The 27,343-nt window shown below is 46.1% G+C and overlaps 1 protein-coding gene across 2 annotated transcripts in view; it reads left to right on the top strand.

The window, feature by feature from the left end:
- The window catches only part of RAB11FIP1 (RAB11 family interacting protein 1), a 33,831-nt gene extending 6,899 nt beyond the window's left edge, over positions 1-26,932 (top strand). The window contains exons 2-6 of one of the 2 annotated variants that reach the window (XM_006741431.3): positions 10,465-10,907; positions 11,902-12,703; positions 13,732-15,612; positions 16,352-16,460; positions 23,753-26,932. In XM_006741431.3, coding sequence (XP_006741494.1) covers positions 10,465-10,907; positions 11,902-12,703; positions 13,732-15,612; positions 16,352-16,460; positions 23,753-23,971 — 3,454 coding nt within the window. In that variant the 3' untranslated portion in view covers positions 23,972-26,932. The remainder of the gene's footprint in view (positions 1-10,464; positions 10,908-11,901; positions 12,704-13,731; positions 15,613-16,351; positions 16,461-23,752) is intronic. The other variant, XM_006741432.3, reaches the window with a different exon arrangement.
- Positions 26,933-27,343: the final 411 nt, after the last annotated feature.

Genomic DNA, 27,343 nt, shown 5'->3' with positions numbered 1-27,343 from the left:
AAAAAAAAAAAAGAAACCTCACTGGTGTGCTACCTAACACAGCTGATGAAGTCACCGCTTCAAGGAGTACAGGACTAAGAAAAGGAAAAAATCATACATAACATTAGGAAAAATAAACTGTAAGTGAAAGATAAAACTCTGGAGGCAAGTAAGGCAGCCACTTACATGTTTTTCACATTAGGGAAGGTAAGTATACAAAGGAGTCCTGTGCCTTTTTCACTTTGCTTAAACTTCCCTTTGGTTACAAAGACCTCTATTGTATTTCTGTAACTACCATCAGAGGGAGGTTTTCAGAAATAGTATCTGATATGTTATTTTAATTGTAGTGATTAACTAAAAAAATGTTCTAATTGCATTAAAAGCAATACATATGCTTATTAAAATGCTATCCACCCCAACATGGATTTGCTGACCTTACTCTTTTCCCCCTTAACAGTAATCTCAGGTATCTATTAAAATACTACAATTTTAGTTGCCATACATCCTAGAAAACTCCACGCTCTACGCTCTTGGAGACGCTGGCTCTGGCTTAGCTCCAGAAGGATTAAGAAGCCCTGGCCTAATGGAGAAAGTGATAAGAGGTCATTTCAGGCCTTATCTTCGTCCCAGAGCAGTCCCCTGGGTGGCCTTTGATTCTGGGTCTTGTGCGGATAGATCTCTAAGCCTCGAGGTCTTTGAATTCCAAAAAAATCAACACCCAGATCCTCGTTTTGGCCTTTGAAGAAAATCAGTCCCCTGCCAAGATCATTTGTTTTAGAAAAGACTCGGCAGTTGAGAACTCCTCTTGAGGTGTCCTGAGCTGGTGCCCCAGCGGGCTCCGGATTCCAAGCCTGACTTCGCCTGCTTTTCCCTTGGCCGGGGACCACTTTGGTCTTGTCCTTTGCCCTGTGACCCAGGGCAGGAGCTCAGAACATCTGTGTGAGGGAGTGAGGGAAGGAGTGATGACTGGGTGAGGTCCCTGGCGGCACAGGACGGGCGGGCGTTTGCCCTTCGTGGCTGTGGAGAAGGCTTTAATCTTATATTTGGCCCAGTGGATTAAAGACCAGGGGCGGGTGAGGCGTGAGGCACAGCTCTGTTTCTTGCTGTTTCTTTCCGTTTCTCAGCTTGGGCCATGGATTGTTTGCCAGTTACCTTCTACTAACCGTGCCTTTGGCAAGGGAGCTGCTTTTCGTGAGACGAGAAATTCCTTTCCTGCAGGGAGAAGTCTGTAGGTAATCTGCTAGAGAAAAATCAAGGATTTTAGTCTCCAGGGTGTCCCCGAGGGACACATTTTGGAATGTGGCTGTGGAGAGAAAAAAGGCAGTGGTAATTAAGTGTCCTTTCCTGAATGCTGGCCTTTGAATGGAGTAGAGGGGAGGCATTTATAAGGAATCCCAGAAAAATGTTTCTAGAGGTGTGGCCGCCGCGTACTTCGGCTAAGCTAGGTAGAACAGTTAAGGCTTCCAGAAAGCCTGGTCTGAAAAGGCCTCTTGTGATCATGAAGAATGGGTGTCCTGTGCGAAGGGCCCCAGGGCGGGCTGGGCTCCGGGGTACTTCTTCGGGCATCTTGCCTTCTCTAGCACCAGTCTTGTGGGGTTTTCCTTGTACCCCAATGGCACTTCTCATTTTTACTAATCATTGGTTGTTAAAACAGGATTTAAAAATGTGGGTGTTTTTTTTCCCCCTCCTTCTCGAGTCTTAGCTTGATGGCAGGGTAAATCATCCATACTGTTTCCTTGCCCAGAACTCTCACCAAAAGAGTGCGAATCTGTCTGTGGGGAGGGGAGTGGACTGGTAGGTCCCTTATGCTAGGGTGTGTTTGTTTTCTTTTGTCGTGGTCAAGAGATGGGGAACCAGGCCACTGCATTTTTGTCCCATTCTTCAAGTCTCTTTGTGTGAGTGATAAAGGAACCCGTGATTGCTAGGAGATTGTTCTTTGACAGATCCGTTGGGCAAGAGGCGAGGTACCGGATCTGATGGTAGAATATTAACATTTGTGGCTTTTTGAGATATGATCAAGTAAAAAAACAAATTGACAAATGATTATAGGAGGGGTAGACTTCCATGTTTAAAAACATGTTGATTTTTCTAATTTTTATTATTATTTTTTTAGAGATTCTATTTATTTGAGGGAGAGAGAGAGCGCGTGCATGTGCCCAAGGTGGGGAGGGACAGAGGGAGAGAGAGAAGCAGGCTCCCCACTGAGCAGGGAGCCTGATGACTCGGGGCTTGATCCCAGGACCCTGGGATCATGACCTGAGCGGAAGGCAGACACCCAGGCAGCTGAGCCACCCAGGCACCCTGATTTTTCTAATTTTTAGAGAATCTTAAAATACTGATGCTTGCTATCTCTTTAGTACTCATCTACAGGGAATTTAGCACTGAGTGATTACTTTCCATTTAAAACACAGGTCTTGATGGGGCACCTAGGTGGCTTAGTCGTTAAGCGTCTGCCTTCGGCTCAGGTCGATCCCAGGGTCCTGTCGAGCTCCCTGCTCCTCGGGAAGCCTGCTTCTCCCTTTCCCACTCCCCCTGCTTATGTTCCCTCTCTCGCTGTCTCTCTCTGTCAAATAAATAAATAAAATCTTAAAAAAAACAAACAAAGAAAAGCCAAAAAAACACAGGTCTTGGGCACCTGGGTGGCTCAGTTTTTTTTTTTTTTTTAAGATTTTATTTATTTATTTGAGAGAGAGAATAAGAGACAGCACAAGAGGGAAGAGGGTCAGAGGGAGAAGCAGACCCCCCGCTGAGCAGGGAGCCCGATGTGGGACTCGATCCAGGGACTCGATCCAGGGACTCCAGGATCATGACCTGAGCCGAAGGCAGTCGCTTAACCAACTGAGCCACCCAGGCGTCCCTGGGTGGCTCAGTTTTTTAAGTGTCTGCCTTCGGCTCAGGTCATGATCTCAGGGTTCTGGGATTGAGTCCTGCATTGGGATCCTTGCTCAGTGGGGAGCCTCCTTCTCCCTCAATGTGCCCCCCCCATGCTTGTGTGCTCTCTCACAAAAATAAATTAAAAATTTTTTTTTAATTCTTAAAAAATAAAGTTTATAAAAAAAATAAAACACAGGTCTTGATCCTGATACTTCAGTCAGTCATGCCATCTTGTCGTATCTCCACAAGGGTTTGGAAGCCCTCTGTTTCTTATCCCTGCTATGTAGAAATGCTGAAGAGTTGTATCTGAGGGTCAGTAAATCTCTCAGTAAGTTACAGAAACTATACACCTATCATGGTATTTTTAAAACTCTTATATACTTCTTAATTTTAGAAATTATGTAATACAAACTGATTTTGTAACTGTCTTTTCCTCCTCCCTTCATATGCAAACCATTGTTTGGATTTGATGGATAAGGTCAGATAACTAGGAGTACAGCCAGTCAGAAATGTTAGTATCTTAAATTCCCTTCCGAGAATGATCTGAATGGGTAAACCATGGTATACGTGCACTTCGCAGAAGGTCATGCAGCCCTTAGAAATGGCAGGTATGAAGACTGGAGGGCAATAATGTACAACACACTATAAATAAAATTGCATGTCTGCTGTGGTTACAGCTGAGTAAGGATTATAGCTATCACTTATCGAATGCTTACTAAGTAAGTGCCAGGCGCTGTTCTGAGCACTTGACATGTATTGGGTCATTTTATCTTGGTAACATCCTGATGAGGTAGGTGCTTTTAGCCCTGTTTCAGAGGAGGTGCCTCAGCCACAGAGAGGGTAAGTAACTTGCCTAAAGTCTTTCAGCTAGTGATTGTTAAAATGTACAGGAGAAAGATTTCAAGAAGACACATAAAAAGGTAATAATGGTCAGATTCGCATGAAAGTGAGTTCATTTAAAAACAATTAACAAAAAATTTTTCTTTTTCTTTCTTTTAAGTTTTTGTTTTGTTTTGTTGCCTTTTAAAGATTTTATTTTTTATTTGACAGAGAGAGAAAGACACAGTGAGAGAGGGAACACAAGCAGGGGGAGTGGGAAAGGGAGAAGCAGGCTTCCGCTGAGCAGGGAGCCCGATGTGGGGCTCGATCCCAGGACCCTGGGATCATGACCTGAGCCGAAGGCAGACACTTAACCGACTGAGCCACCCAGGCGCCCCTCTTTTTCTTTTTCTTTTCTTTTTTTTTTTTCTCTTCTTTTCATAGACTCCCTGCCCAGCATGGAGCCCAACATAGGGCTGGATCTCACAACCCTGAGATCAAAACCTGAGCTGAGATCAAGAGTCGGTTGCTTAACTGACTGAACCACCTAGGCGCCCTAACAAAAAATTTTCTGTAACCTGTTTGCTCACTTTCTAAGAGAATTTCCATAAAGCAAATAATATGGAAAGGACCCAAAGCATTTTCAACCTGCTTTTTCTGTTCTCTCTCCTGGAGCATGGCACTTACCAACTTTTAGGATCGAGTTTGGTGGCTACGCATAGCTTTTCAGTGCTGCCAGAATGGCTGTTTTAGGGATTGGGGTAAAAAAATGAGCCATTTGCCTCTCTCATGATTGACCACAAATTCTTCCAAGTTGTTGACAATGGGCAGAGAGGAAGGGCCACCTAAGGAGGCCAGGTTGGCCAATCGGGCATTCTGTATTCCGAGTTAGGTAATGATGACCAGCTACCGAGGGCAATCACAAAACTTGTTAAACTACTTAGCCTCTGTAGGGTACACACCACAAATGTTTTATAGGTCGTAAATATTTCTGTCCCTGTTTGCTCTGCGTTGCTTCCAGGCTACTAAGTGAAGAGTCCAGACATATCACCCATCTGGACTCACCCCTTTTGAGAACACCTTTTAGATGTTCTCAGCTGCTAACCCCACGTGATTTTCAGCCTTATTTTTATTCTCTGGCGAAGCCAACTAATGAATTGCTTTGAAAAAATTCTTCATCTAAGAAAGATTGAGAGTGTCCTCTGTGTCAAACACTACATCAGGTGCTGTTCTGTTCTTCCTGCTTCTTCCCTCACCTGAGGCCATAATCCCCTGTGTCACAATGCTCGGTTACCGTGGGGGTGACTCACGCTACAAGTCAGGTAGAGATGTTGCAGGGGGAGGGAAATAGGCAGTCCACCACAGACCCGGGGTTCCCGACTGGACCCACAGACACAGAGCCCTTGAAATTAACACACATGAAAATGTTGAAGTCACTTGGAGAGCTAGTGGTCTTTCTTCCCCTCCCTTTCTTGGAGCCTCCTGTGTCTAATACAAGTATGCAGTATTCATTTTGCTGGAGCCCCTACGTAGGTGGTTCGCATAGCCCCTTGGGATTTAATTTTGCCGAGGACCCTATTTGTGTGTGAGAGCCCTTACTTGGGATAAAATTGTACCCTTTATTTATTATTTTTTCCTAAAGATTTTATTTATTTATTTGACAGGGAGAGACACGGCGAGAGAGGGAACACAGGGGGAGTCGGAGAGGGAGAAGCAGGCTCCCTTCGGAGTAGGGAGCCTGATGTGGGACTCAATCCCAGGACCCTGGGATCATGACCTGAGCCGAAGGCAGTAGCTTAACCGACTGAGCCACCCAGGCGCCCAAAATTGTACCCTTTAGTAGGCACTTCTTCCCGTGTCTGATTATTTTCTCATGCTTCCAAGTCAGAAAGAAAAGGCAGCAGTGGTCCTAATGTAACACTTGGTGATGTTTGGTGAGCCTGGTCTCTTTCTCCCACTGGAGGGTAAGCTTTTTAGGGCAGAATCTGGCCCGTTTGTTTTGTATTTCCAGTGCCGGCTGCGTAAAAATGTTTGAACTGAATCTTTGAAGGCACTGTTTCCCTGTACCTGTCTGCCTCTGGAATGTTTTAAAGGAAAAACATGTTTGTTTCAGCTGCAGAAAGATTATTTTTGAGACATACCAACCAGTCCTTTACAAGTGTAATCCCGAAAGTCTGCATTGCTGTGAGACTTTTCATTTCCCAAGAGCAGGAACCACACTGCCCTCACCCTGCCACATTCCGATGGAAGGCCCCCTGTGATCAGCTTTCCATGTATTTGAGCCGCATAGTGAGAAACGGTGCGCTCCAAAGCAGACTGACCCAGAGAATTGGTCATGGTTGGATAATTTTAGCTCTTCTCAAAATGACTGTTTAAACCCTGGGAGATTTGACAATGCGGATCCAGACAATAGAAGACATAAATGAATTTTTCTATATTTTTAGCCATTGCCTTGTCTTGTGTTTTACCAAAAAAACCCAAAAAAACAAAAAACCAAACAAACCCAAAAAACTCCAAAACAGCAGGGCAACCTATTTGGATAATAGGCATTTTTGTGTATATATACCCAGGACCATCACTTGCCTGAGCAGCATAGAGGGGTAGGAAGAGTAAAGTTTTCATTTTATACTGTTTTGTATGATTTGAATTTTTACCTTATGCCTGTTATTACTTTAAAATATAGTTTATGTGAGTCTTCTGTCACTTTCTATGTATTCAGAGATCCTTTTGATTTTTGAAGAACTTGGTTTTTAATTATAAGTTAAAATAATTATTTGTGGAAGGGATTGCTTGATTTTTCTTGATTGGTTGCAGGATTTTTCCAGAATATGGGCTTAAAAACAAACTCACTACCTTGGGATGATGGCTTTCTTTATGTACTCTGCCCTTTGGATTAGGAAAATGAACCCGGCCCTGATTTCTGAGATAATTCAAGCTTTCTGGGCCTCCATGAAAGGCAATGCTGGAACACGCCCATTTTGCATCAGAGGCTGTGTGGCCCTGCTGGGACTTCATTATTTATGAACTACTTCCGTGAGGTGATGGAATTAAATGAGCTAAAAAAACAAAGCAAAACAAAAACAAATGGATAGAAACACTTAAAATCGAATTGAAGCTTGATGTTGAAACCTACAAATGTGTCTGGTTTGGGATTTCTTAGGGTGAGACATTCATGAATCATGGCTTTCATTTATTTTTGAGTTATGCGTGTGCAAGAACCCTTGCTTAAACGGTTTGAATTTTTAATGATGAGGGTAATAGTGTGAGAAGAAACAATTCCTGTCTTCTCTTCCAGCTTTAATAAATCCAGCACAGATTTTTAAAAATTCTGAACATTTGCGTGGGACGCTTACCTGTGATTCAGGCTGCTCTTCCCATCCTTAAACAGCCCTGTGCCTGTTCTTGGCTACATGGTGTTTGGTTTTAGGTTTGCCTGTGAAAATAAATGATAGGAACAGTTGATGAAGCATCTGTTCACACCTCCTAGTGGTTTTAGAGGTTCCCCAAACAAATCCCACTTTAATGCCAGGGGACCGAACCTGTGCATCGGGTACTAATAGGTTCCCCAGGGAGGATTCTAGAGTTGGTTGTAGCGTCACTCAGAACAAACAGACTGGCGCTGATACTTTTGGAGAGGAGGGCTGGTCCCAGGAACTGTCGACAGCCTGCTTTGAAGGTCTCTGCATCTTTGAAGGTCATCTCTGCATCCCCTGGGAGGCTGCGGGTCGGGACTGAGTTGCGTGGAAGAGCTTGGGGAGGCGGCCTGACCCATGGGCCTCCCCAGGGTGGAGAGGTGAAACTGCTTGTGGCTGGTGTGGTCATCTGAGCTCCGCAGTCAGCTTTCAGCAACTTCCCCTTTCCAGGTGCCTGCAGTGGGTATTTACAAAAGCTAACCACCCTTCATCACCCAGGCTACTGTTGAGCCACGTGACTGTCCGAAGAGAAAAATACAAATAATCTTCTGGACATCTAAATGACAAGCATGCAAAAGCTTCCAGGCTAGGTCTTGGAAGATATACTGGAAAGACACCAGACTGGCAGGGGTAAGGTGGTGTTGTAAACACCTTTCATCTCCACTGCCCCCGCCAGCTGTGGCCTGTGGTTTTTAAAAACCATAAAAGATTTTCCCCTAAAGGTCCAGAATCATAGCTCACATCATCTTCTCCGATGTTGGCTGTATTTTTGAAATCCAGTCTAAGTTCTTCTCGATGGCTTTGCATACTGGACTTTATATGTAATCTTACGATTTATGAGGGGTGGCTGGGTATGGCGGGTTTTCCCCCTTTCTTCTGAGAACACCTCTTTTTTTCTTATGATAGGACTTTCACATGAGAAGCTTAAACTTGCCTCAGAAAGAATTTAAATTTGAGCCCTCCTCTCGTGTCTTGCAAAGGGGAGGTGAGTTAGGAGAGAGTGCAAAGCGGGAAGTTTGGTGTAAGAGAAAGACTAGGAGCTTTGGAGAAATGCAGAACTGACTCAGAATCCTGCCTATGCCCTTTGCCAGTTGCAAGACCTTGGACGAATCACCTGCCTTGTGTGCCTCAGTGTCTTTGTAAAATGGGTATAATGTCCATTCCGTGTCATCCTTGTGAGACTTAGATGAGGACACCCCTAAGTGTGCACAATGCCAGGTATGCTGTAGGCGCTGTTTAAATGTTAGATGTCGGCTTCCTCTGCCCCTTTCCTTTTAGTGTACAGTAAGCTGAGATAGTGGGGCAGCGATCTGCCCTGTGAGCAAGACCGGCTGAGGGTGAAAGAGGAAACTGTGCCCGTTTGAGCAAACCTATCATTTCCTTAACGTCCCCGGCCCTCAGCTCTTAACTAGGTCACCACCCAGAACATCCAAATGTGGTTTCTCAGTCTGTGACGGTAACCCTGGGGATGGCTGTCAGTGGACCATGTATTCAGACTTTTCTGCTCTATAGTGGTCATGCTACTAATCCGGCTCACATTCTTGCAGTTCACCAGATGGAAAATGCCCACGGGAGATTTCCTTTTTCTGACGTTCGTCTTTCGGGAGAGTTGGACTGATAGAATATTTGCCATATCTTGAAGGAGTTTGCAAACGACCAGTTGAAATACTTGAATAGTGTTTGAAATATTTCTTTTTTGGATTATTAAGTTAGGAAAGAATGCCTCCTTTCAATTTCCAATTTTTTTTCTTTTTTTTAAAGATTTTATCTATTTGACAGAGAGAGACACAGCGAGAGAGGGAACACAAGCAGGGGGAGGAGTGGGAGAGGGAGAAGCAGACTTCCCACTGAGCAGGGAGCCCGATGCGGGGCTCGATCCCAGGACCCCGGGATCATGACCTGAGCCGAAGGCAGATGCCCAACGACTGAGCCACCCAGGCGCCCCTCCAATTTTTTTTTTTAGGATGGTAAAATATACATCACAAAATTTACCATTTTCACCATTTTTTTAGTGTATAGTTCTGTGGCATTAAGTACATTCACATTGTTGTGCCGCCGTCAGCCGTCACCACCATCCTTGGCCAGAACTTTTTTCTCTCTCCAACTGAAACCGTGCCCATTAAATACTAATTCTCCATTCACTTCTGCCCCTGGCCCCTGGCAACCGCCATTCCTACTCTATGAATTAGACTGCTGGAGGTACCTCATATAAGTAGAATCATACAATGACATTTGTTTTTAAAGATTTTATTTATTTACTTGTCAGAGAGAGAGAGCGCACAAGCAGGGGGAGCGGCAGGCAGAGGGAAAAGCAGACTCCCCACTGAGCAGGGAGCCCCATGTGGGATCATGACCTGAGCCAAAGGCAGACGCTTAACCAACTGAGCCACCCAGGTGTTCCGCAATGTTATTTTGTGACTGGCATATTTCATTCTTTTTGAAAAACAAAAACAAAAAACATATTTACTCTGTCTTATATTTTCTATTATTCCCTGGCAGGGACTGTTCTACAAACTCTTGCTTTTTTTTCTGAGATGCGTGTGTGAATTTGCATTCTGCCTTCTTAACTGTTTGTGTATGAGCTTTGCATTTTTACCCTGTTGACGGAAAATACCAGTCACAGGAAATGATTGGTTGGAATATTTGATTTATTTTATTTGATTTATTTATTTTTTTAAGATTTTATTTATTTGACAGAGAGAGACAGCGAGAGAGGGAACACAAGGAGGGGGAGTGGCAGAGGGAGAAGCAGGCTTCCCGCCAAGCAGGGAGCCCAATATGGGACTCAATCCCAGCACCCTGGGATCATGACCTGAGCCGAAGGCAGACGCTTAACGACTGAGCCACCCAGCCACCCCATGTTTGATTTATTTTATTGTTAGAAATAGCTATTGGGGGCACCTGGGTGGCTCAGTCGGTTAAGCGACTGCCTTCAGCTCAGGTCGTGATCCCAGGGTCCCGGGATCGAGTCCCGCATCGGGCTCCCTGCTCTGCGGGGAGCCTGCTTCTCCCTCTCCCACTCTCCCTGCTTGTGTTCCCTCTCTCGCTGTGTCTCTCTCTGTCAAATAAATAAATAAATAATCTTTAAAAAAAAAAAAAAAAAAAAAAAGAAATAGCTATTGAATCAAGATTTTAAGTGACTGTACATTAAGTACAGAATCAGATCCTATCTTTGCCTGGTGGATGTCTCCTCAAAAACGAAACTGCAAGTTCTGCCCTCATTCCCCTACCCCACCCTCAACTCCAAAGAAGAGAGCCCAACAATGTGCTTATGTAAGAGGTTGGTGGTAGCAGAGAAGAGAGACTGGTTAATGGGAACAGTGAACATTGTTTTAGGCTCTTTGATTCCAGGGTAACCTCTCAGCCTTTCTCCTTGTAGGTGGTATACCTTGAAATCCAAACCAGGAAAGAAGGATAAAGAGCGAGGAGAAATTGAGGTTGATATCCAGTTTATGAGAAACAACATGACTGCTAGCATGTTTGACCTCTCCATGAAAGACAAGTCTCGGAATCCATTTGGGAAACTCAAGGACAAGATCAAGGGGAAGCGTAAGGATAGCGCGTCAGATACTGCTTCAGCCATCATTCCCAGCGTGACACCCTCCGCTGACAGTGATGATGAGTCTCCTTCCAAAGACAAGAAAAAGAAATCGAAGATCAAGACCCTGTTTTCGAAGTCGAATTTGCAGAAAACGCCACTTTCCCAGTCCATGTCCGTCCTGCCTACTTCAAAGTCAGACCGAGTGCTGCTTCGTCCTGGAGACTTTCAGTCCCAGTGGGAGGATGATGACCATGAGGATGAATCCTCCTCTGCCTCGGATGGTAAGTTTTCTCCTCCTTCTTACTTGGGCGCTCTCTCTCAGCCTATTTGCATTAGGAGAGAAGAAGCAAATCTTAAAGAGGAAGGTTTTAATTCAGTTCCTCGGTTACTGAAATGAAGATGATGGTGGTGATGGTGGTGATGGTGGTTAATCTTGGTTAGAAAGGCTTCTCTATTCCTAAGCCCTCTGGTTTCTAAGAATGTATAAATTCCTTTTTTAAAATGTCTGGCTCGGGGCACCTGGGTGGCTCAGTTGGCTAAGCGCCTGCCTTCAGCTCAGGTCATAATCCCTGGGTCCCGAGATTGAGCCCCATGTTGGGCTCCCTGCTCATTGGGGAGCCTGCTCCTCCCTCTCCCTCTGCTGCTCCCCCTGCTTGTGCTCTCTCTCAAATAAATAAATAAAATCTTTTAAAAAAAAGGTAATAAAAAAAATAAAATGTCTGGCTCTGTAACTGATGTACATTAAAAAAGCTTTTGGAGTTAACAATGAATATATCCAGGCTTTTTTTTTTTTTTTTTTTTTTTAAGTTAAGAGTAAAATCATAGAACCTTAGAGCAGTTCTGACATTTTATTAACTCATCAGATATTTATTGAGATCCTATTAATGTGTTTAACCCTCATGGGAATCATCTTTAATGAAAGTTGAGGAATCTAGTTCCTTTAACTGTGAATTAACTGTGGATTTGAACTTCAGTTTCAATGACCAAATCCTTACTGTTGGCCAGATTCTGCCCTTCTCATTGGTTTAATGCAGGGTTTCTCAACCTCCACACCGTTTGTAGCTGGGGCCAGATAGTTCCTCATTGTGGGGACTGCCCCGTGCATCATAGGATCTTTAGCAGCATCCCTGGCCTCCACCTGTTAGATGCCAGTAACACACCCCCATGCCGATAACCAGAAATGCATTCAGACACAAGAGATGGTCACCCCCTTCCGGTTGTGAACCGGTCGTTTAACTTCTTGTTTCCTTTTGATCTTTGTTTTTCTTTCCACAGTCCTGTCTCACAAGAGAACAGAGAGTGCAGATGCTAAGCAACTGAACCAGATCAATTTCAGTCTTCCCAAGAAGGAAGGACTCTCGTTTCTTGGCGGCCTTCGGTCTAAGAATGATGTCCTTTCTCGCTCTAATGTCTGTATCAACGGGAACCATGTTTACATGGAGCAGCCGGAAGCCAAGAGTGAGACCAAGGACAGTACCCCCTCCTCTTCCCCGTCCCCCCAGGGCTTCAGGAAGAAGCATCTGTTCTCCTCCACCGAGAACCTGGCTCCTAGGTCTTGGAAGGAGCCTGGAGATGGAGGGGTGGTGTCTTCCGACGGGCAGTTCTCTGAGTCTTCCACAAAGGACCCTCCGAAATCCATGTCTCTGCCGACCTACCAGCCGCAGGGCAGTGGGGATATTCGGGAGAACACGGCTCCGGCGAGCTTGGAAGCTGCAAAAGAAACCAAAGAGAGCAAGAAGCAGGAGAACAAGAAGTCCTCTTTGCTTTCTCTGGTGACGGGAAAGAAGGACGTGGCTAAGGGCAGTGAGGGTGGAAGCCTGCCTACCATCCCAGGGAAGGAGAAGGAAGGCACGCTGATGGAAGTCCAACCAAGGGAGGACCAGCCAGGGCCTGACGAAGACCTAGTGAAAAGCTCTGAGAAGGACACTCTGGCTGTCATCTCTGGATGGGTTAAATCCCTGAATCCCTTTGAGGAAGTGCCGATCACAGAACCGGAAGCTGACCGAGAGCCCAAGTCAGAACCTGCACCAGCTGTCGGCTCTACAAGGGCTCCGCAGACCAAAGCTGTCAAGCCTCGGTGAGTCTTAGCCCCCCTGGTGCAGGGTCTGCACCTCACTGTTCGTGGTGGTCAGCAAGGTCTGCCGGTAGAGCAAATCTTGCATGTGGTTCCCGGGTGGTACCAGTGTATGGCAAGCATTTAATGGCCTGAGTTATTTTTACCAGCCCATCCTGCCTGACTGCCTGCCTGCCTGGCTGGCCCACCCTGGCCCAGATTACAGTGATGTGTCCCAGCCCAGAGCCACTGCCAGCAGGCATGGTCTTTCCGTCTCAGTAAGATAATCAGCCCCCAGTGGAATGCCCTGGTTTGCAGCAGATTCTGAGTATTGCGAGTTGGGCAGACCAGATTTTGGTTGTGGCATGTGCAGAACATGTGTTTATTTAGAGTTCTTGTCACATATTTCTCTTTGAGGCAGATGATATCTTTCCTCCTTGCAATTTGGCATTGGTGTGCTGGCACGGGAGACCCTTGGCCCACTCTCGAGTGTGCCCGTTCTCTGCGTGTTCAGTGTGCATCTCGTTGCAAGAGCCTGAGTGAGCGTTGGGGGCTTTCTGCTTTCTCACATTCACACTAGCAATATTTCTGTGGTCTGGGATGGGAGAGACTTTTTTTTGAGATTCTGCTTACTTTGATTTCACACACACACACACACACACACAAATACACAGACACACACACACACGGACACACACACACACACGCAGACTGTTCCTCTTCAGGATTGGTGCCTGTTGCCTTCAGGTGCATCTTTTACTGCTTCGAACTTTGTAGATACTTTTTGTTTATCACCAAAAGAAACTGTGGGCTGTTGCTTTACCTGGAGCTTTCTGTTTCTGTTGCAACAGTCCTTCGTGTGGCAGGTGTGTTAGTGATAAAAGTGTCCCTTTCGCACGTTAAGTGATTGATGTTCCGTCTCTCACTTCTTAAGATATTGCCCCAAATATAAAAGTGTTCTCCCCTTTGGAGCAACTTTATTTGTAAGTGTTTCTTGCCTCTCACGATGCATCTGCAACTGACCTGCAGACTTTATTTTGTCCTTTTTGCAGACTGGACGTGTCTCCAGAGGCTCAACCCACAGCCAGGCTTCCTTCTTCCCCTGACTCTCCTCTCTTCTTCTCTGCTCTTCTTTCCAGTTCTGGCCACACACCAGTCCCTTCTAAATCGGGGCATGGTGCAGAGACACCGTCCTCTGAATCTCCCTCTGTCTTCTCTTTCTCATCTCCCATAGTGGCTCCCATTTCCACCTCCACGCCGGTTGAGAACTGGCCTTCCACAGACAAGGGCCAAGCCTGTCCTGAAGAGCCATCTTTGCTCCTTAAGGCAGAATTGCCAAGGGAGAGTTTAACACAAGTTCCAAAGACTATTTCTGATGGCTCGGGGTCACTTTCCAAAAAGCTACCCACTCCAGCTTCTAAAGGGACGGAAGATTCTCCCACGAGGAAGACCAGTGAGGTAGGCCCAGAGAGCACCGTCGGTAATGACTCAGAAAAGTCTCTCCTGAAGCAGCCTGAAATGGGGCACCAGGGGGAAGATCTGGGGTTTCCCCCCTCAGAACGAGACTACATCCCTTCATTTCAGGAGGCCCAAGAAGTAACATTCGCCCTTTCACTCAGAAGTGGGCAGACTGAAAGCCCAGTGGGGAGGCCTCCGATGGGGGCAGACACAGACTCGGAGAGTCTGTCTGCGTCTTTTGGGGAGAACGGACTTCAGGAAGACAGCATGACTTCTGCCATGAAGGAAGGGGTGCCCCCTCTTCAGATGGGAGAATCGGCTCCCCCTCTTGGCTCCGTGATGCAGAGACATGGAGAGAATGTGGGCGAGAGCCGAAAGAAAATCAAGAAGCACGTGTCATTTTCTGAGCAGCTCTTTACGCAAGAGGAGCTAGAGAAGTCCGCCGGGCCGGTGGAAGAGGACAGAAGTGATCCCCAGGAGCTGACGCATGAAGGAGCTGCTGCTGGAAACGTGTCAGACCGGGAGCCTGCTGGGTCCCTTCACGCAGAGGACGCAGAGAAGGGCGCTGTGTCCCCACCCGGGCGCGCGAAGTGTGGTGTGCCGGCTTCTGAGGCAGACCCCCTTCCCCGCCCCTCATGCGAGGAGAGCGTCTCAGAAGGCCCCGTGAGTGAAGCAAGCTCAGGGAAAGACATTCCCCTCTTGAGGATCGAGCCAGACAATATACTTATGGCTCAAAATCAGAGCAAAGCCAGTGATCACGAAGGTTTATTGTCTGATCCCCTGAGTGGCCTTCACTCTACCCCAGGTATGAACTCTCCAGTCATGGCTGATCTGGCCTTAACCCTTCCTTCCATTCCTGAGGTGGCATCGGATGATGAGAGAGTGGATCAGGTTGAAGACGACAGAGAGACAGCCCAGGTGGCAGCCCTGGAAGGAGGGCCTTCTTCCTTGAGCCCGTCCCCTGCCCGTCCTGAGATGGAAAAGGGGCCGAGGGGCGAGGCAGACGGTTGGGCGGCGCCTGTGGAGAGCCTGCATGACCTCAGGTCAGAGGCACCCAAAGCATCTGCTGCAGCGTCTTCAGGTCCAGCTGCAGCTTCAGGAATTCACAAACCAGATCTTGGCAAGGGCTCACGCTTGGATAAACGGCTGCCAGGTCCTGGCGGTGGCGAGAAGGGAAAGCTGATGGGAAATGGGAGGCCAGGCCAGCCTCCTGATAGGGCCCTGGATTCTCCTATATCCAGCCCCTCCTTTTCTGAGACCTTTCCTGTTACACACTCTTCCCCCAGCAGCCCACACGCTGACACTCACCCCACCGGTACAGCAGAATCTCAAAAAAAAGCAACAGCAGAGGGCTCTGCTGGTAAGGTGGAAAATTCTAGCAAGAGGAAGCCGCTTCTTCAGGCCTGGGTCTCACCCTCAGAGACACATCCAGTGTCAGCTCAGCCGAGCGCGGCAACGGGGTCAGCCAAGCACAGGTGAGAGTCGGGGAAGATCGTTTCATCCATGGGAGCGATGCGCCGCCCCCCCCCCCCAACCCTTTGCCTTCTGCCTGCGGGGGTTTTGGCTTTCTGCTTGCACGGCTGTCCCGATGGCACACCCGCGTGCTGTGCTGGTAGGGCCTGTTTTCAAAGGGTCTCCCCCTGCCCCGTGGTGGGAATACCTCCTTGAGACACTCCTGTGTTTGTAGGGAGAACCTAGTGCCAGTCTTCAGAGGTAGTTTAGGGATTGTTCTGCCCAGTCAGAGTTGGGGCGCTCGAACCGCAACGATGTCCCGTGGCCCGTCTCTTCCTAGCATCAGAAAGCAGCCGAGACGGAGTGGTAGAACCCAGCAGCGCTGAAAGCTTGCTGTAAGGTGATGCTGAGGAACGGAAGGCTCAGTAGTGACTCCCACGGTGCGGGTCCTAGGCTGTAGTTGCCCCCAAAATCAGAGGCTGTCTTTAATGTTCTTCTGACATTGACAGTGAGACCAGGGGTCTTGTGAGAGCACCAGGACACCTGGCTGTCCGGTGTGCATGGGGGGCCTGCATGTGGCTGCCTCGTGCTGGCCGCCCTCATATCCACAGGAACGCTGGTGTGTGTCGGACTGGAGGTGTGAACAGAACTTGTCACCACTCTGCCCTCTTGTCTGTCTCGCCGGCTGCCATCCGCGAGATGGACGGTTTCTCGGTTTTGTCATTACTGAAAGGTCTAAGGATCCTATCCCCTTCTCTTTAGACTCCACCCCGTGAAGCCAATGAACACAACAGCCACCAAGATTGCTAACTCCAGCTTGGGCACCGCCACCATCATCAGTGAGAACTTGATCAATGAGACCATGATGAAGGTATGTCTCCTCCAAGAAGTAGGCGTGCTAGTTAGGGATCTATGAAAAAACCCATTTCTAGAGTCACCATGATATACACCTTCTTCGGCAGCAGGTAATGCCAGGAGTGACTTGAGCATACAAACGTCTGGGTCTTCAGATAATCTTTGGAAGCCTCCACGCTTCCCAGGGGATTATTACTGCTCCCCTGAGAGTTACTTAGTTATTGTTGAATTGCTTAGGTCTCAAGCAACGTGATTGATACCGGTGCTGCTTTTTGGTGAGAAGAAAATGTCACCCACCATCTGGTCTGTTCCAATCAGATATTTTCATTTCCCCGTGTATTCTTTCTTATCTTTTGGCAAGAATGTAAAATTCTTGTGGTTGTCATCATTGCCTAGATATACTTTTTTGAAACTTTATTCTGCAATCATTTCAAACTTAAAAAAAGTTGCAATAGTACAAAGGACTGCTATAAACCTTTCATCAATTGTTGACATTTTACCATATTGTCTTTATCACTTTCACCCTCTCTTTCTCCTGTTCCCTGTCCATTCTCTCTTTGTATATATATACTTTTTTTTTTTTGTCTGAACCATTGGAGGGTAAGTTGCCTACCTCATGCCCCATTTACCACTAAATACTTAAGTGTGTAATTCCTAAGAATAAGGTCATTTAATCAAGGTCAAGACATGTAAAGTTGATGTAATCCTCTTTTCTCATCTGTAGCCCATACTTGAGCTTCACCTGTTGTCTCATGAGTGTGCTCCCTAGTTTTCCTGTTTTTCTTTCCAGTCCAGGATCCAGTCCGGGATCTCTTGCTGTTTTGTTGCCGTGTCTCCCTGGGCTCCTTTATCCTGGAACAGTTCCCCAGCCTTCTTGAAGTCTCTCAAGACCTTGACATTCTCTAAGACTTTAGATCAGTTGTTTTGTAGAATTTTCCTCTGTTTGGATTTGTCTGCTATCTCCTCATGGTTTGGTTGAGGTCGCGCATTCCTGGCAGGAATTAACCGTGCAAATCATGCGTCCTTCTCAGTGGTTCATAGAAGGAGGCACATTACATCCGCTTGTCGTGGTAGTGGGCATGTTAACTCTGATGACTGACTTTAGGTGGTGTCCACGAGGCTCTCCAGTGTAAAGTTGCTATTTTCCCCTTTTACAATCAATATGAAATTCGTGGGGAGTTGATTTCAGACTATGTAAACATCCTGTTCTCAGGCTTTCGGATCCATTGGTGAATATGGCAGTGGCAAAATGGTGATTTTCCAGTTCCATCGCCCACATAGAAACACTGTTCGATTCTCTTTTTCATTCAGTAGATCATAAGCATTTTTGCATGTTGCTACTTAATTAGTCTTTGAAATGGTTGTACCAATATTTGCTTAACCATTCCCCTGTTATTGGATATTTGGGTGATTTTCTGTTCTTCAGTGTGAATAACGTTATAGTCAACAATTTCTTGCATAGAACTTTTCCCCTTCTTAAGCTAAATTTCCAGGAAGGATATCGCTTGATTAGAGGATCTCTTCTCTTTCAAAAACTTGGGCTAACTTTAAAAAAAACAACTCCTGCCCACCAGCGAAACCAAGCCAACCCCCCAGATGATCTCTGCTTTGGAGCATCTCCATCCTGCCCTTTCTGGTTCTAAAGTCAGGAGGCTATGGAACACTGCCTCGCTGCAAACCTCTGGTCTTTGACTCGTTATCACTTGGGCTGGAGGAGAATGATTTACGGAGGGACTGGTTGGCAAGGCTGTGTTGCGTTTCAAATATGTGGAGAGGAACTTCCTGACTACTGGGGACCACTGTCAGTAGAAATAAACTTTATTTCTATTTTAGTCCAGGGCATCTAAACGCTTCATTTAATGAGAATTTTACAGTCCTATGCACTGTAAAACATCAAGTAGTCTTTGCGATTTTAGAATAAAAATTTCTTGCTCATGTCTCCTTTACTCCTATAAGCATTTTTATATTTTTTAAGATTTTATTTATTTGTGAGAGAGAGAGATAGGGAGAGAGAGCATGAGCAGGGAGGAGAGGGAGAATCAGGCTGTCAGCTCAGCAGGGAGCTCGATGCAGGACTCAATCCCAGGACCCTGAGATCACGACCCGAGCTGAAGGCAGACGCTTAACCGACTGAGCCACGCAGGCTCCCCTGGAAGCGTTTTTAAAGTGCCAGTTAGTTGTTACCACCCGGGTTCCGTTGATTCTCTGCCGCCAGGAGCTGGGCGAAGGGTTTACTGAAAGCTGGGGCTCTGAGGTTCAGGGAAGGAGGCTGAATAGTGGTAACAGATGGTCATGGCGAACGAGCTAGCATCTTCTAGCTGCCTTGCCTTCTCTTCCCTTGTACTGCGAGCTGCCAGGGCCAGTGGTAAGTGAGCATCATTCTGCTATGTTTTAGCCCTAGCCTAAAAATGCCCCATAACTCGCCCAGCTCAGCTTGGCGGGCCTCTGAGGGTGTGAAGAGGCAGCACTTACCTTCCAGGAGTTAACGATATTTACCAGGAAACCAGGCAAAAGAACAGCATAAAAGGGACAGTAATGAAAACTAGGGTCATGGAGCAGCCTCCCATCCCCTCTTGTACTGTGGAATGCAGCTGGGCTCCAAAGAGAAACAAACACCTAGCTCTCGGGAAGTGAGCAAGACCCTTGGCTCCCATTTTATTTATTCTTCAAAGCTCATTTAATCAGGGGCTTATCTCCTGGCCCTGACTGAGAGAATATCTTGCCTTAAAACAAAGGCAACTGCTGCTTATTTTGCTCATGATTTGTAAGCCCGGCAGCTGCCCTTCTGGCTGCCTGCAACAAAGCGCTTGGTCCTGGACTATACCTAGTAAATACTCTGAGCAAATATGGAAAGTTTCCTAGCGGCTCCTCTTGGCCCCCCATATAACAGATGCTTTGTACTAAGCCATAAATAATATTTACAAAAGTAACTACTCTTTGGAATGTTGCAAAGTACCAGCGAGGTTAGGGAAAGAAATTGCACAGCTGAAGTTATGAAAAGCTAACTGAGTCATTACCATAATGGGGTTTTTTTTGGGTTGCTGTTTCAGGGCCTCCATCCCTTATAGATAGATGATTTATAACTTAGGAGTGTATTATTTACCCAGGTGGCTTTAACACTTCCATTTAAAAATAATACAGCCAACTACATCCAAAAATCATCTGTCCTGTTAATATGGAAAAAGTTAGACACAGATTTGAATATACGTCATTATTATTACAACTATGGTGGGAACATCCAAGGTGAAAATCCTGGAAGGAAATATGTGACAATGGGCAGTGTTTTTTCTTGAATTAATGGTTATTTTCTTTGTACCTCTTCCTCGCCATGGCTGTTGCTCACTTTCTGTAATGCTGGATTGTTTTATAATTTTTTAAGTCATCACATATCTAGGATTGCCTAATGATTTCAAAGTCTTACATTCTTTCCCTTTTGGGTTATGAAATCCAAATTGAATAGCTGTTTCATAGTTTGTAAGGTATGAAGTGCACATGCCTTTTCAACCCTACGCATTTATCATAAGGAAATATTTTAGAGACGTGATCAAAGATTTATGCTCATACATTTTAATAAAAATGTTATATATAATTTGAAAACTGAAAAAATCTAAATATCTAGCAAAGGAGATAGGTAAAATATAATGAAATTTTAAGTATCCATTAAAAATGATTTTTGCTGGGGCACCTGGGTGGCTCAGTCATTAAGCGTCTGCCTTCGGCTCAGGTCATGATCCCAGGGTCCTGGGATCGAGCCCCGCATCAGGCTCCCTGCTTGGCAGGAAGCCTGCTTCTCCCTCTGCCACTCCCCCTGCTTGTGTTCCCTCTCTCGCTGTGTCTTTCTCTGTCAAATAGATAAATAAAATCTTAAAAAAAAAATGATTTTTGCTAAAAAAAAAAAAAAAAAGGTGGGGGCGCCTGGGTTGCTCAGTCCATTAAGTGTCTTCAGACCTTCGGCTCTGGTTGTGATCCCAGGGTGCTGGGATTGAGCCCCGAGTCAGGCTCCCTGCTTGGTGGGGAGCCTGCTTCTCCCTCTCCTGCTCCCCCTGCTTGTGTTCTCTCTCTCTGTCAAATAAATAAGTAAAATCTTTTTTAAAAATTATTTTTGCTAAAATTTAGTGATGGGAAAATGCTCACAAAGTAATTTTAAAATGCTTGAAAACCATATTCTGCATGATGCTTAAAGTATAAAACTTAGCATAAAGAAACCAAGGAAGAAATAAGAGACCCAAATGTTATGTGTTGGAGTTCCAGGTAATAATTTTTTCCCTCTTCTGCATTTGAGATTTTCCATTATGAGGAAATATCCCCTTTATAGTGAAAGCAGAATTCTGTTATTTTGGAGGAAAATTAATTTTTTTTAAAGATTTTATTTATTTACTTGAGAGCGAGCAAGAGAGCACAGAGGGAGAAGGAGAAGCAGACTCTCCGCTGAGCAGGGAGCCTGTCGCGGGGCTCGATCCCAGGATCCCGGGATCATGACTGGAGCCGAAGGCAGACGCCTCACCGACTGAGCCACCCAGGCGCCCCTGGGGAAAATGAATTTTAATTTGTCTTCAAAGTCTAGTTGAGCTGTCACGCCCCATCTTCGCAGTTTGTCCCGATTTCCTGTGTAGCAGAGGGCTCTTGGTTGTCCAGCTGTCTGAGCCCTAGTGTGTGAGGCACTCTAAGGACCTGGTCTCTACTCTCCAGGAGCACCTGCTGCTCCTGCCTCCAGGCGACAGCTTCTTCATCTTTCTCTCTCACAAACCGTCTTGCCCCGTATCTTATATGATCCACATTTTTCAATAAATAAAATCCTTGTATGACAGAGCTATAATCTAAAAACCCTTGAGGACATCAAGACAACTCCTTTTTTAAAAATTGTGGTAAAATAGGGGCGCCTGGGTGGCTCAGTTGGTTAAGCGACTGCCTTTGACTCAGGTCATGATCCTGGAGTCCCGGGATCGAGTCCCGCATCGGGCTCTCTGCTCAGTGGGGAGTCTGCTTCTCCCTCTGACCCTCCCCCTCTCATGCTTGCTCTCTCTCATTCTCTCTCTCAAATAAATAAATAAAATCTTAAAAAAAAAATTGTGGTAAAATAAACATAACATAAAACTTTTACCCTCTTTTTTTTTTTTTTTAAAGATTTTATTTATTCATTTGAGACACAGAGATACAGAGAGAGAGAGCATGAGCAGTGGGAGAGGCAGAGGGAGAGGAAGAAGCAGACTCCCCGCTGAGTCAGGAGCCTGATGTGGGACTCGATCCCAGGACCCCGGGATCATGACCTGAGCCGAAGGCAGACGCTTAACCATCTGAGCCACCCAGGCGCCCCAAACTTTTACCCTCTTAAGCATTTAAAAATTAAAAAAAAAATTTTCAATTCAAGCGCAATTAACATATAGTGTTATATTAGTTTCAGGTGTACAGTTTAGTGATTCAACAATTTTATACATTACTCTGCTTATCATAAGTGTGTTCTTCATCCCCATCATCTATTTCACCCATCCCCCCGCCCCGTGGTAGCCATCAGTTTGTTCTCTACAGTTAAGAGTTTGTTTCTTGGTTTGTCTCTTTTTTTTCTTTGTTCGTTTGGTTTGTTTCTTAAATTCCACATATGAGTGAAGTCATATGGTATTTGTCTTTCTCAGGCTGACTTGTTTCGCTTAGCATTATACTCTCTAGGTCCATCCACGTTGTTGCAAATGGCGAGATGTCATTTTTTATGGCTGAGTAATACTCCATTATGTGTGTGTGTGTACCACTTCTTTATCCATTCATCAGACGAGGGACACTTGGGCTGCTTCCATAGTTTGGCTCTTGTAAATAATGCTGCAACAAACATAGGGGTGCATTTATCTTTTCAAATTAGTGTTTTTGTATTCTTTGGGTAAATACCTAGTAGCGGGATTACTGGATCAATTCTATTTTTAATTTTTTAAGGAACCTCTGTACTGTTTTCCACAGTGGCTGCACCAGCTTGCATTCCCAGCAACAGTGCGTAAGGTATCATAAGCATTTTTAAGTGTACAGATCAGTAGCATTAAGTACGTTCACCTTGTACAACCAGTCTCCAGAATCCTTTTCCAGACACTCAACTTTTTGGTTGAAGATGGTTTCAGAATTACTAATAGGGTGACTGAGGTCCAGAGGAATGTGTGCCTTCAACAAGTTAAAAAAACAAAAACAACAAAAGGATTAAGGGAGAAGTGGTTTTTTGAAAAAGTAGTCCAACATCTCGCCTGTTTCCGTGCAGCCTGTGTTAGGTGAAAACCTGCTCTGTGCATGGAATTGTCGGTGTGTGCTTCTAAGCTGGGACTACGAGCCCTGTGCTTTCCTTCCGAGCCAGGATAAGACGGATGGGATTTCTCTCTGATGTCTGGCTAGCGTGTAGGCACCTTACGTCGCTGCACTGAGCAGCGCCTTCTATCATGTTGTCAAAAGAGTGAATGATGGTTCTGCTCTTGACTTAGCTTCTCCAGCTGGAGACTTGGTATGACGTGGTACTTTTCATTCAATCCTTATCTTGTGTTTCCTCATGGTTTGGGCCTGGTCACTTTGCAGCTGGACTCCAGTCATCCCAGATTATAAATGCTGATGGAGTAACTCCTTAGGGCTCCTGCTCTTGGCAAGAGTGGGGCCGCTCAGCCCTGGCACTGGCCGCTGTGTGCCCAGAGGGTGTGCCATGATTCTGAGCTGCTGACTGGGTGATGCGCCACCGTGGCACTTAGCTCTGACTCTGCACATGTCTCAAGTATGAAATGATTTAAAGTGGGGTCTCTGAGTGGCCAGTGCATCAGCCTACCTGTGGACTCCTCAGGTAGTCCAGGATGAGCAGCTGCGTGGGGTGGTGATGGGTGAGCATCGTCTCCTGCACCTTCTGTCACTAGGGTTTCTTCATGGGCCACCACCTTAGCTTGGGGCTCTCAGCTTCGCATTGATATTTCATTGTGCCAGCTCCTAGTGTCCAGAGACCTCCCATTGTTACATTTCCTAAAACCTCAAATCCAGAGTCTAATCCAGGGGTTTGTAGCCTGTGAGCCAAGTATGGTTTTTACATTTTTAAAAAGTCGTAAGACAGAAAGAACAAACGAACCAACAAAGAAGAACAGACAACACAGGCCATATATGGCCTGCAAGGCCTCAACTATTTACGCTCTGATCCTTTACAGAAAACTTTGTCAATAAACCGGTTTTCCACCGGAACTGAAAATACATTCCCAGGAGACTCCGATCGCTAATAACATTTTCCTCTTTTAGATTTCTTTACGATATTTGCCTTCTTTGCTGACTTTACCATTTTTTCTCCCCCTGTCTCCCCTTCTAAAGAAATACAACCCCTCGGACCCCGCCTTTGCTTATGCACAGCTAACCCACGATGAGCTGATCCAGTTGGTCCTCAAACAGAAGGAGACGATAAGCAAGAAGGAGTTTCAGGTTCGCGAGCTGGAAGACTACATTGACAATCTGCTCGTCAGGGTCATGGAGGAGACCCCCAACATCCTCCGTATTCCGGCTCAGGTCGGCAAAAAGGCAGGAAAGATGTGAATCGTCAGCCTAGGAGACGGAGACTGTTTTGTGAGTTTGTTTCCACCTGCTCCTGAGGCCAAGGACTCCGTATGCCTGATAACCAGCTTACAGGCTCAAAGTCACCAGCTGCCTCCCTTGCCTGTTATCTGGCAAGAGTCAGTTCCACCAACTGAAGCCAGGTTAATTATTACAATGAATCTTTTACTATACATTCCCAGGGTTTTATTTTTAAATGCCACTGTGCCTTTAAGTATATTATAAATGTTTTATGCTCTGACCAGAGATGTGGTCATAAGATCTGCTCCTGGCCCAGAGACTCAGATTGCGCAGGGTTATTCGTGTATTTAACATTGGGATTTTCTTTCTTTGATATTGACATTTAAAACTACGTACTCCTCCTCCCACCCCGCCCCATCAGTGAAGTGTGGGGTGAAATGAGAAGGACCGGGCACATACTTGCTTGGCTTTTGAGTAGCTCAGGGTGATGTTTGGCTGCAGGTGCTAAGTTTTGATACCGTGTAAACCTCTGGGCTTCTTGGACTTGGTCTTGTTGATTTGACCGAAGCAGGGGAGGTTAAAGAAAGCCTCTGAGTGTGCCTTGTAGATTTGGAACAAGCTGCCTTTTCTAAGCACCAGCTGCACTACTCTTTAGCCTTACAGTGTGCTCCTGATCGGTCCATAGGGCGTGTCTGTGGGGACGTGAGAAGCAGAAGAGGGAATTCCTCACTTTGCACTCACTTAACGGGGGTTGGTCAAAGGCTCACGGTAGCCGGTAGCCAGGTTCCTGCTGGCTAGAGTGGCCTCGTCAGTGCTTGAGAAGGGATCGGGTGGCCCAAGCATTTACTCGGTTCCACAAGGTATGGGATCATCTCAGTAGGACTCCTGTGGCCTATTTCCCAGTGCCTTTGCTTGGCTCCCTGATTTCCTCAGCAACACTTCCTGGCGATTCCCGCCCCCCACCAACCCTTGTTACAAAATTACGAAGAGCAAGAAGATTAACACTTAGTTTTGGTTGGCTGTATTTTTAAATCTAGAAGAACACACCTATTTTTTAAAGCTAGGACGCTTCTGAACTAATAGCTCCAGTTCGGATTCCTCAGGTAGTTTCCTTGTTCGGAACCTAATGCTGGAATTAGAATGTTTCTGTGTTGCTCGTTTTTTTTTTTCCTCCTGGTTGTGACAGACTCTTACCAAACTTTGACCTCTCTCCGGGGCGGAAGAAGATCACAGGCCTGCGCGGTGGGCAGGGCTTGAGGCAACAACAGTCATTAGACTGGGGGTCTCTTCTCTGTATGTTCTTGTTCTGTGGAGGGTAAAGAGGCAGGACGGTTGGCAGCAGAACCCCTTTTCAGGATCACACGTTGGCTGCAATGTTAGTTATATCGGAGCACTTTAACCTGAAGGGTGATACTATAACTTGATTAATCAGCTTTTGATTATCTTACAGGAGTGGGGACCACTGTAAACTTCCCAGATGACTTGTATTTTTGTAGTGCTATGAGAGTTATTTACATACCTATAAAGAGAACCATGTATTCGCCTCAACTCTGAAAACGTACATGTATATATATTCGTTCCGCAATAGGTTTTTTACTTAAAAACGTATTTTGACTGTGATAACCCAAGGGCACTGGGGCAGGGGTGCTCTGAATGATTTCTCCTTAGAAGAGCTGGTGTGGAGACCTGCACTGTTCACGAGAGGTGCTTGGTCTGGAGATATTATCTGCCGCTAGGACCTCGGGTATGTAACTCGGTCAGTGTTTGAGAGGGACGTCTGGGTAGAAGAGTGAATTCCTGTGCTCTGAAATGCCACTTGGGGACTCTGGAGGATGAAGGACAATTTACTTCAAGGGTGTCTGGCTTCTACCACTGCTGGGGAAAAAAATCCAATTTATAGCATTCCTGCACCTCTCAAAGTAGCTAACCTGGAGGGCATGAGGTAATGAGTGTCCTGGAGGGCTCTACTTTGGTGGAGGATTTGTCTAGGAGAAGCTTTAGTCTTCCCTGAGCCATTAGCAGGGGCTGGTGAATTGGAGTGTTGGAGCTCCTGTGCCCGGCACGTGTCAGAGGGCGCACGCTCACCTACACGAGGAGAGTTGGGACTCGCCTCTGGCTGCTAGAAATGCCAACCTGATGGAAGGACGCTGGGAGGAAGCTGTGTTCTGGAGAAGCAGGAGCAGGTCTTTTCCTGGCCTTGCCCAGCTGCCTCCAGAAAGAGCAGTCAGTACTTAAGGGAAGCATCAGATTAAACACTGAACACCTTGCAGTGAACTTCAGTTGGAGGTCAGCCTCCTGAAAAAAATGTCAATCCTTTGCCTGTTTCCTATCATCTCATTCCTTGGACTTTGACAGGTTTCCTGCCCTCCATTTTATTCCTGTGTTAACGCATATCACAGTGGAGGAACAAGAAAGTCTGCCCTTTGCCATGAGGAAGAGCTCTTGACCCTGAGTGGGAGGTGTGTGCACATGAATAGGGTGTGTGTGTGTGTGTGTGTGTATAGGGTGTGTGTGTGTGTGTGTGTGGTTTCCAGCTTTGCTAACAGTGGGAGCTCAAAAGGGCAGAGAGGGAGGAGGGCCTATGACACTCAGCCACATACCCAATTGAAGGCCAGAGGCAATTTACTGTTAAATTAGGTAGGATCTTCCCTCCCTGAGTCCCTTTTCCCAATCGATCTTTTTATTTTCTTTTTGAGAACTACGAATTAATGATCCCTCAAGGCTGACAGATTAATTGCCTTAGGTGGAGAATTTAGCCTCCTAGTAATCATACCGACCTCGACTCTGTGGTTTCTCACTATCTATTATATGAGCTACTAACTTGACTTCTTCCACCCTCCGATTGAAAGATCGCCCAGCATTTTTGGATTATAAAATAATTTCCTGCCTTGTTAGTTTGGAAGTTTTTAATTTCTTTGGTTTGTTTTTCAGAAGTAACCTAAAATTTCTACAACACTAAATAAAATGGTACTACCTTTCAAAGATTTGTGTCTGTACTTTCATGTGGGTGCAATAAAAATGTCTTCTTAAAGAAAACCTCTCGGGAGACTTGGGTGGCTCAGTCGTTAAGCATCTGCCTTCGGCTCAGGTCGTGATCCCAGGGTCATGGGATCGAGCCCCGCGTTGGGCTCCCTGCTCTGCGGGAAGCCTGCTTCTCCCTCTCCCACTCCCCCCTGCTTGTGTTCCCTCTCTCGCTGTGTCTCTCCCTGTCAAATAAATAAATAAAATCTTTAAAAAAAAAAAAAAAGAAAAGAAAACCTCTCTTAGGGAGTGACCAGTGTTTCTTACCCCATGAGCTTCCCTCATCTGGATTCCTGTGGCTGCCACCTTGCCTGGGGCCCAGAGGTCCCAGTGTCCTTTCTCCAGCAGAGGATGGGACATCTCTGATCCCTA

Source organism: Leptonychotes weddellii, chromosome 2, assembly GCF_054177405.1.
Source record: "Leptonychotes weddellii isolate Sample4059 chromosome 2, ASM5417740v2, whole genome shotgun sequence".
NCBI lineage: Eukaryota > Metazoa > Chordata > Mammalia > Carnivora > Phocidae > Leptonychotes > Leptonychotes weddellii.
The sequence above is the reverse complement of the archived record's forward strand: the minus strand, read 5'-3'. Positions and strand labels throughout refer to the sequence as shown.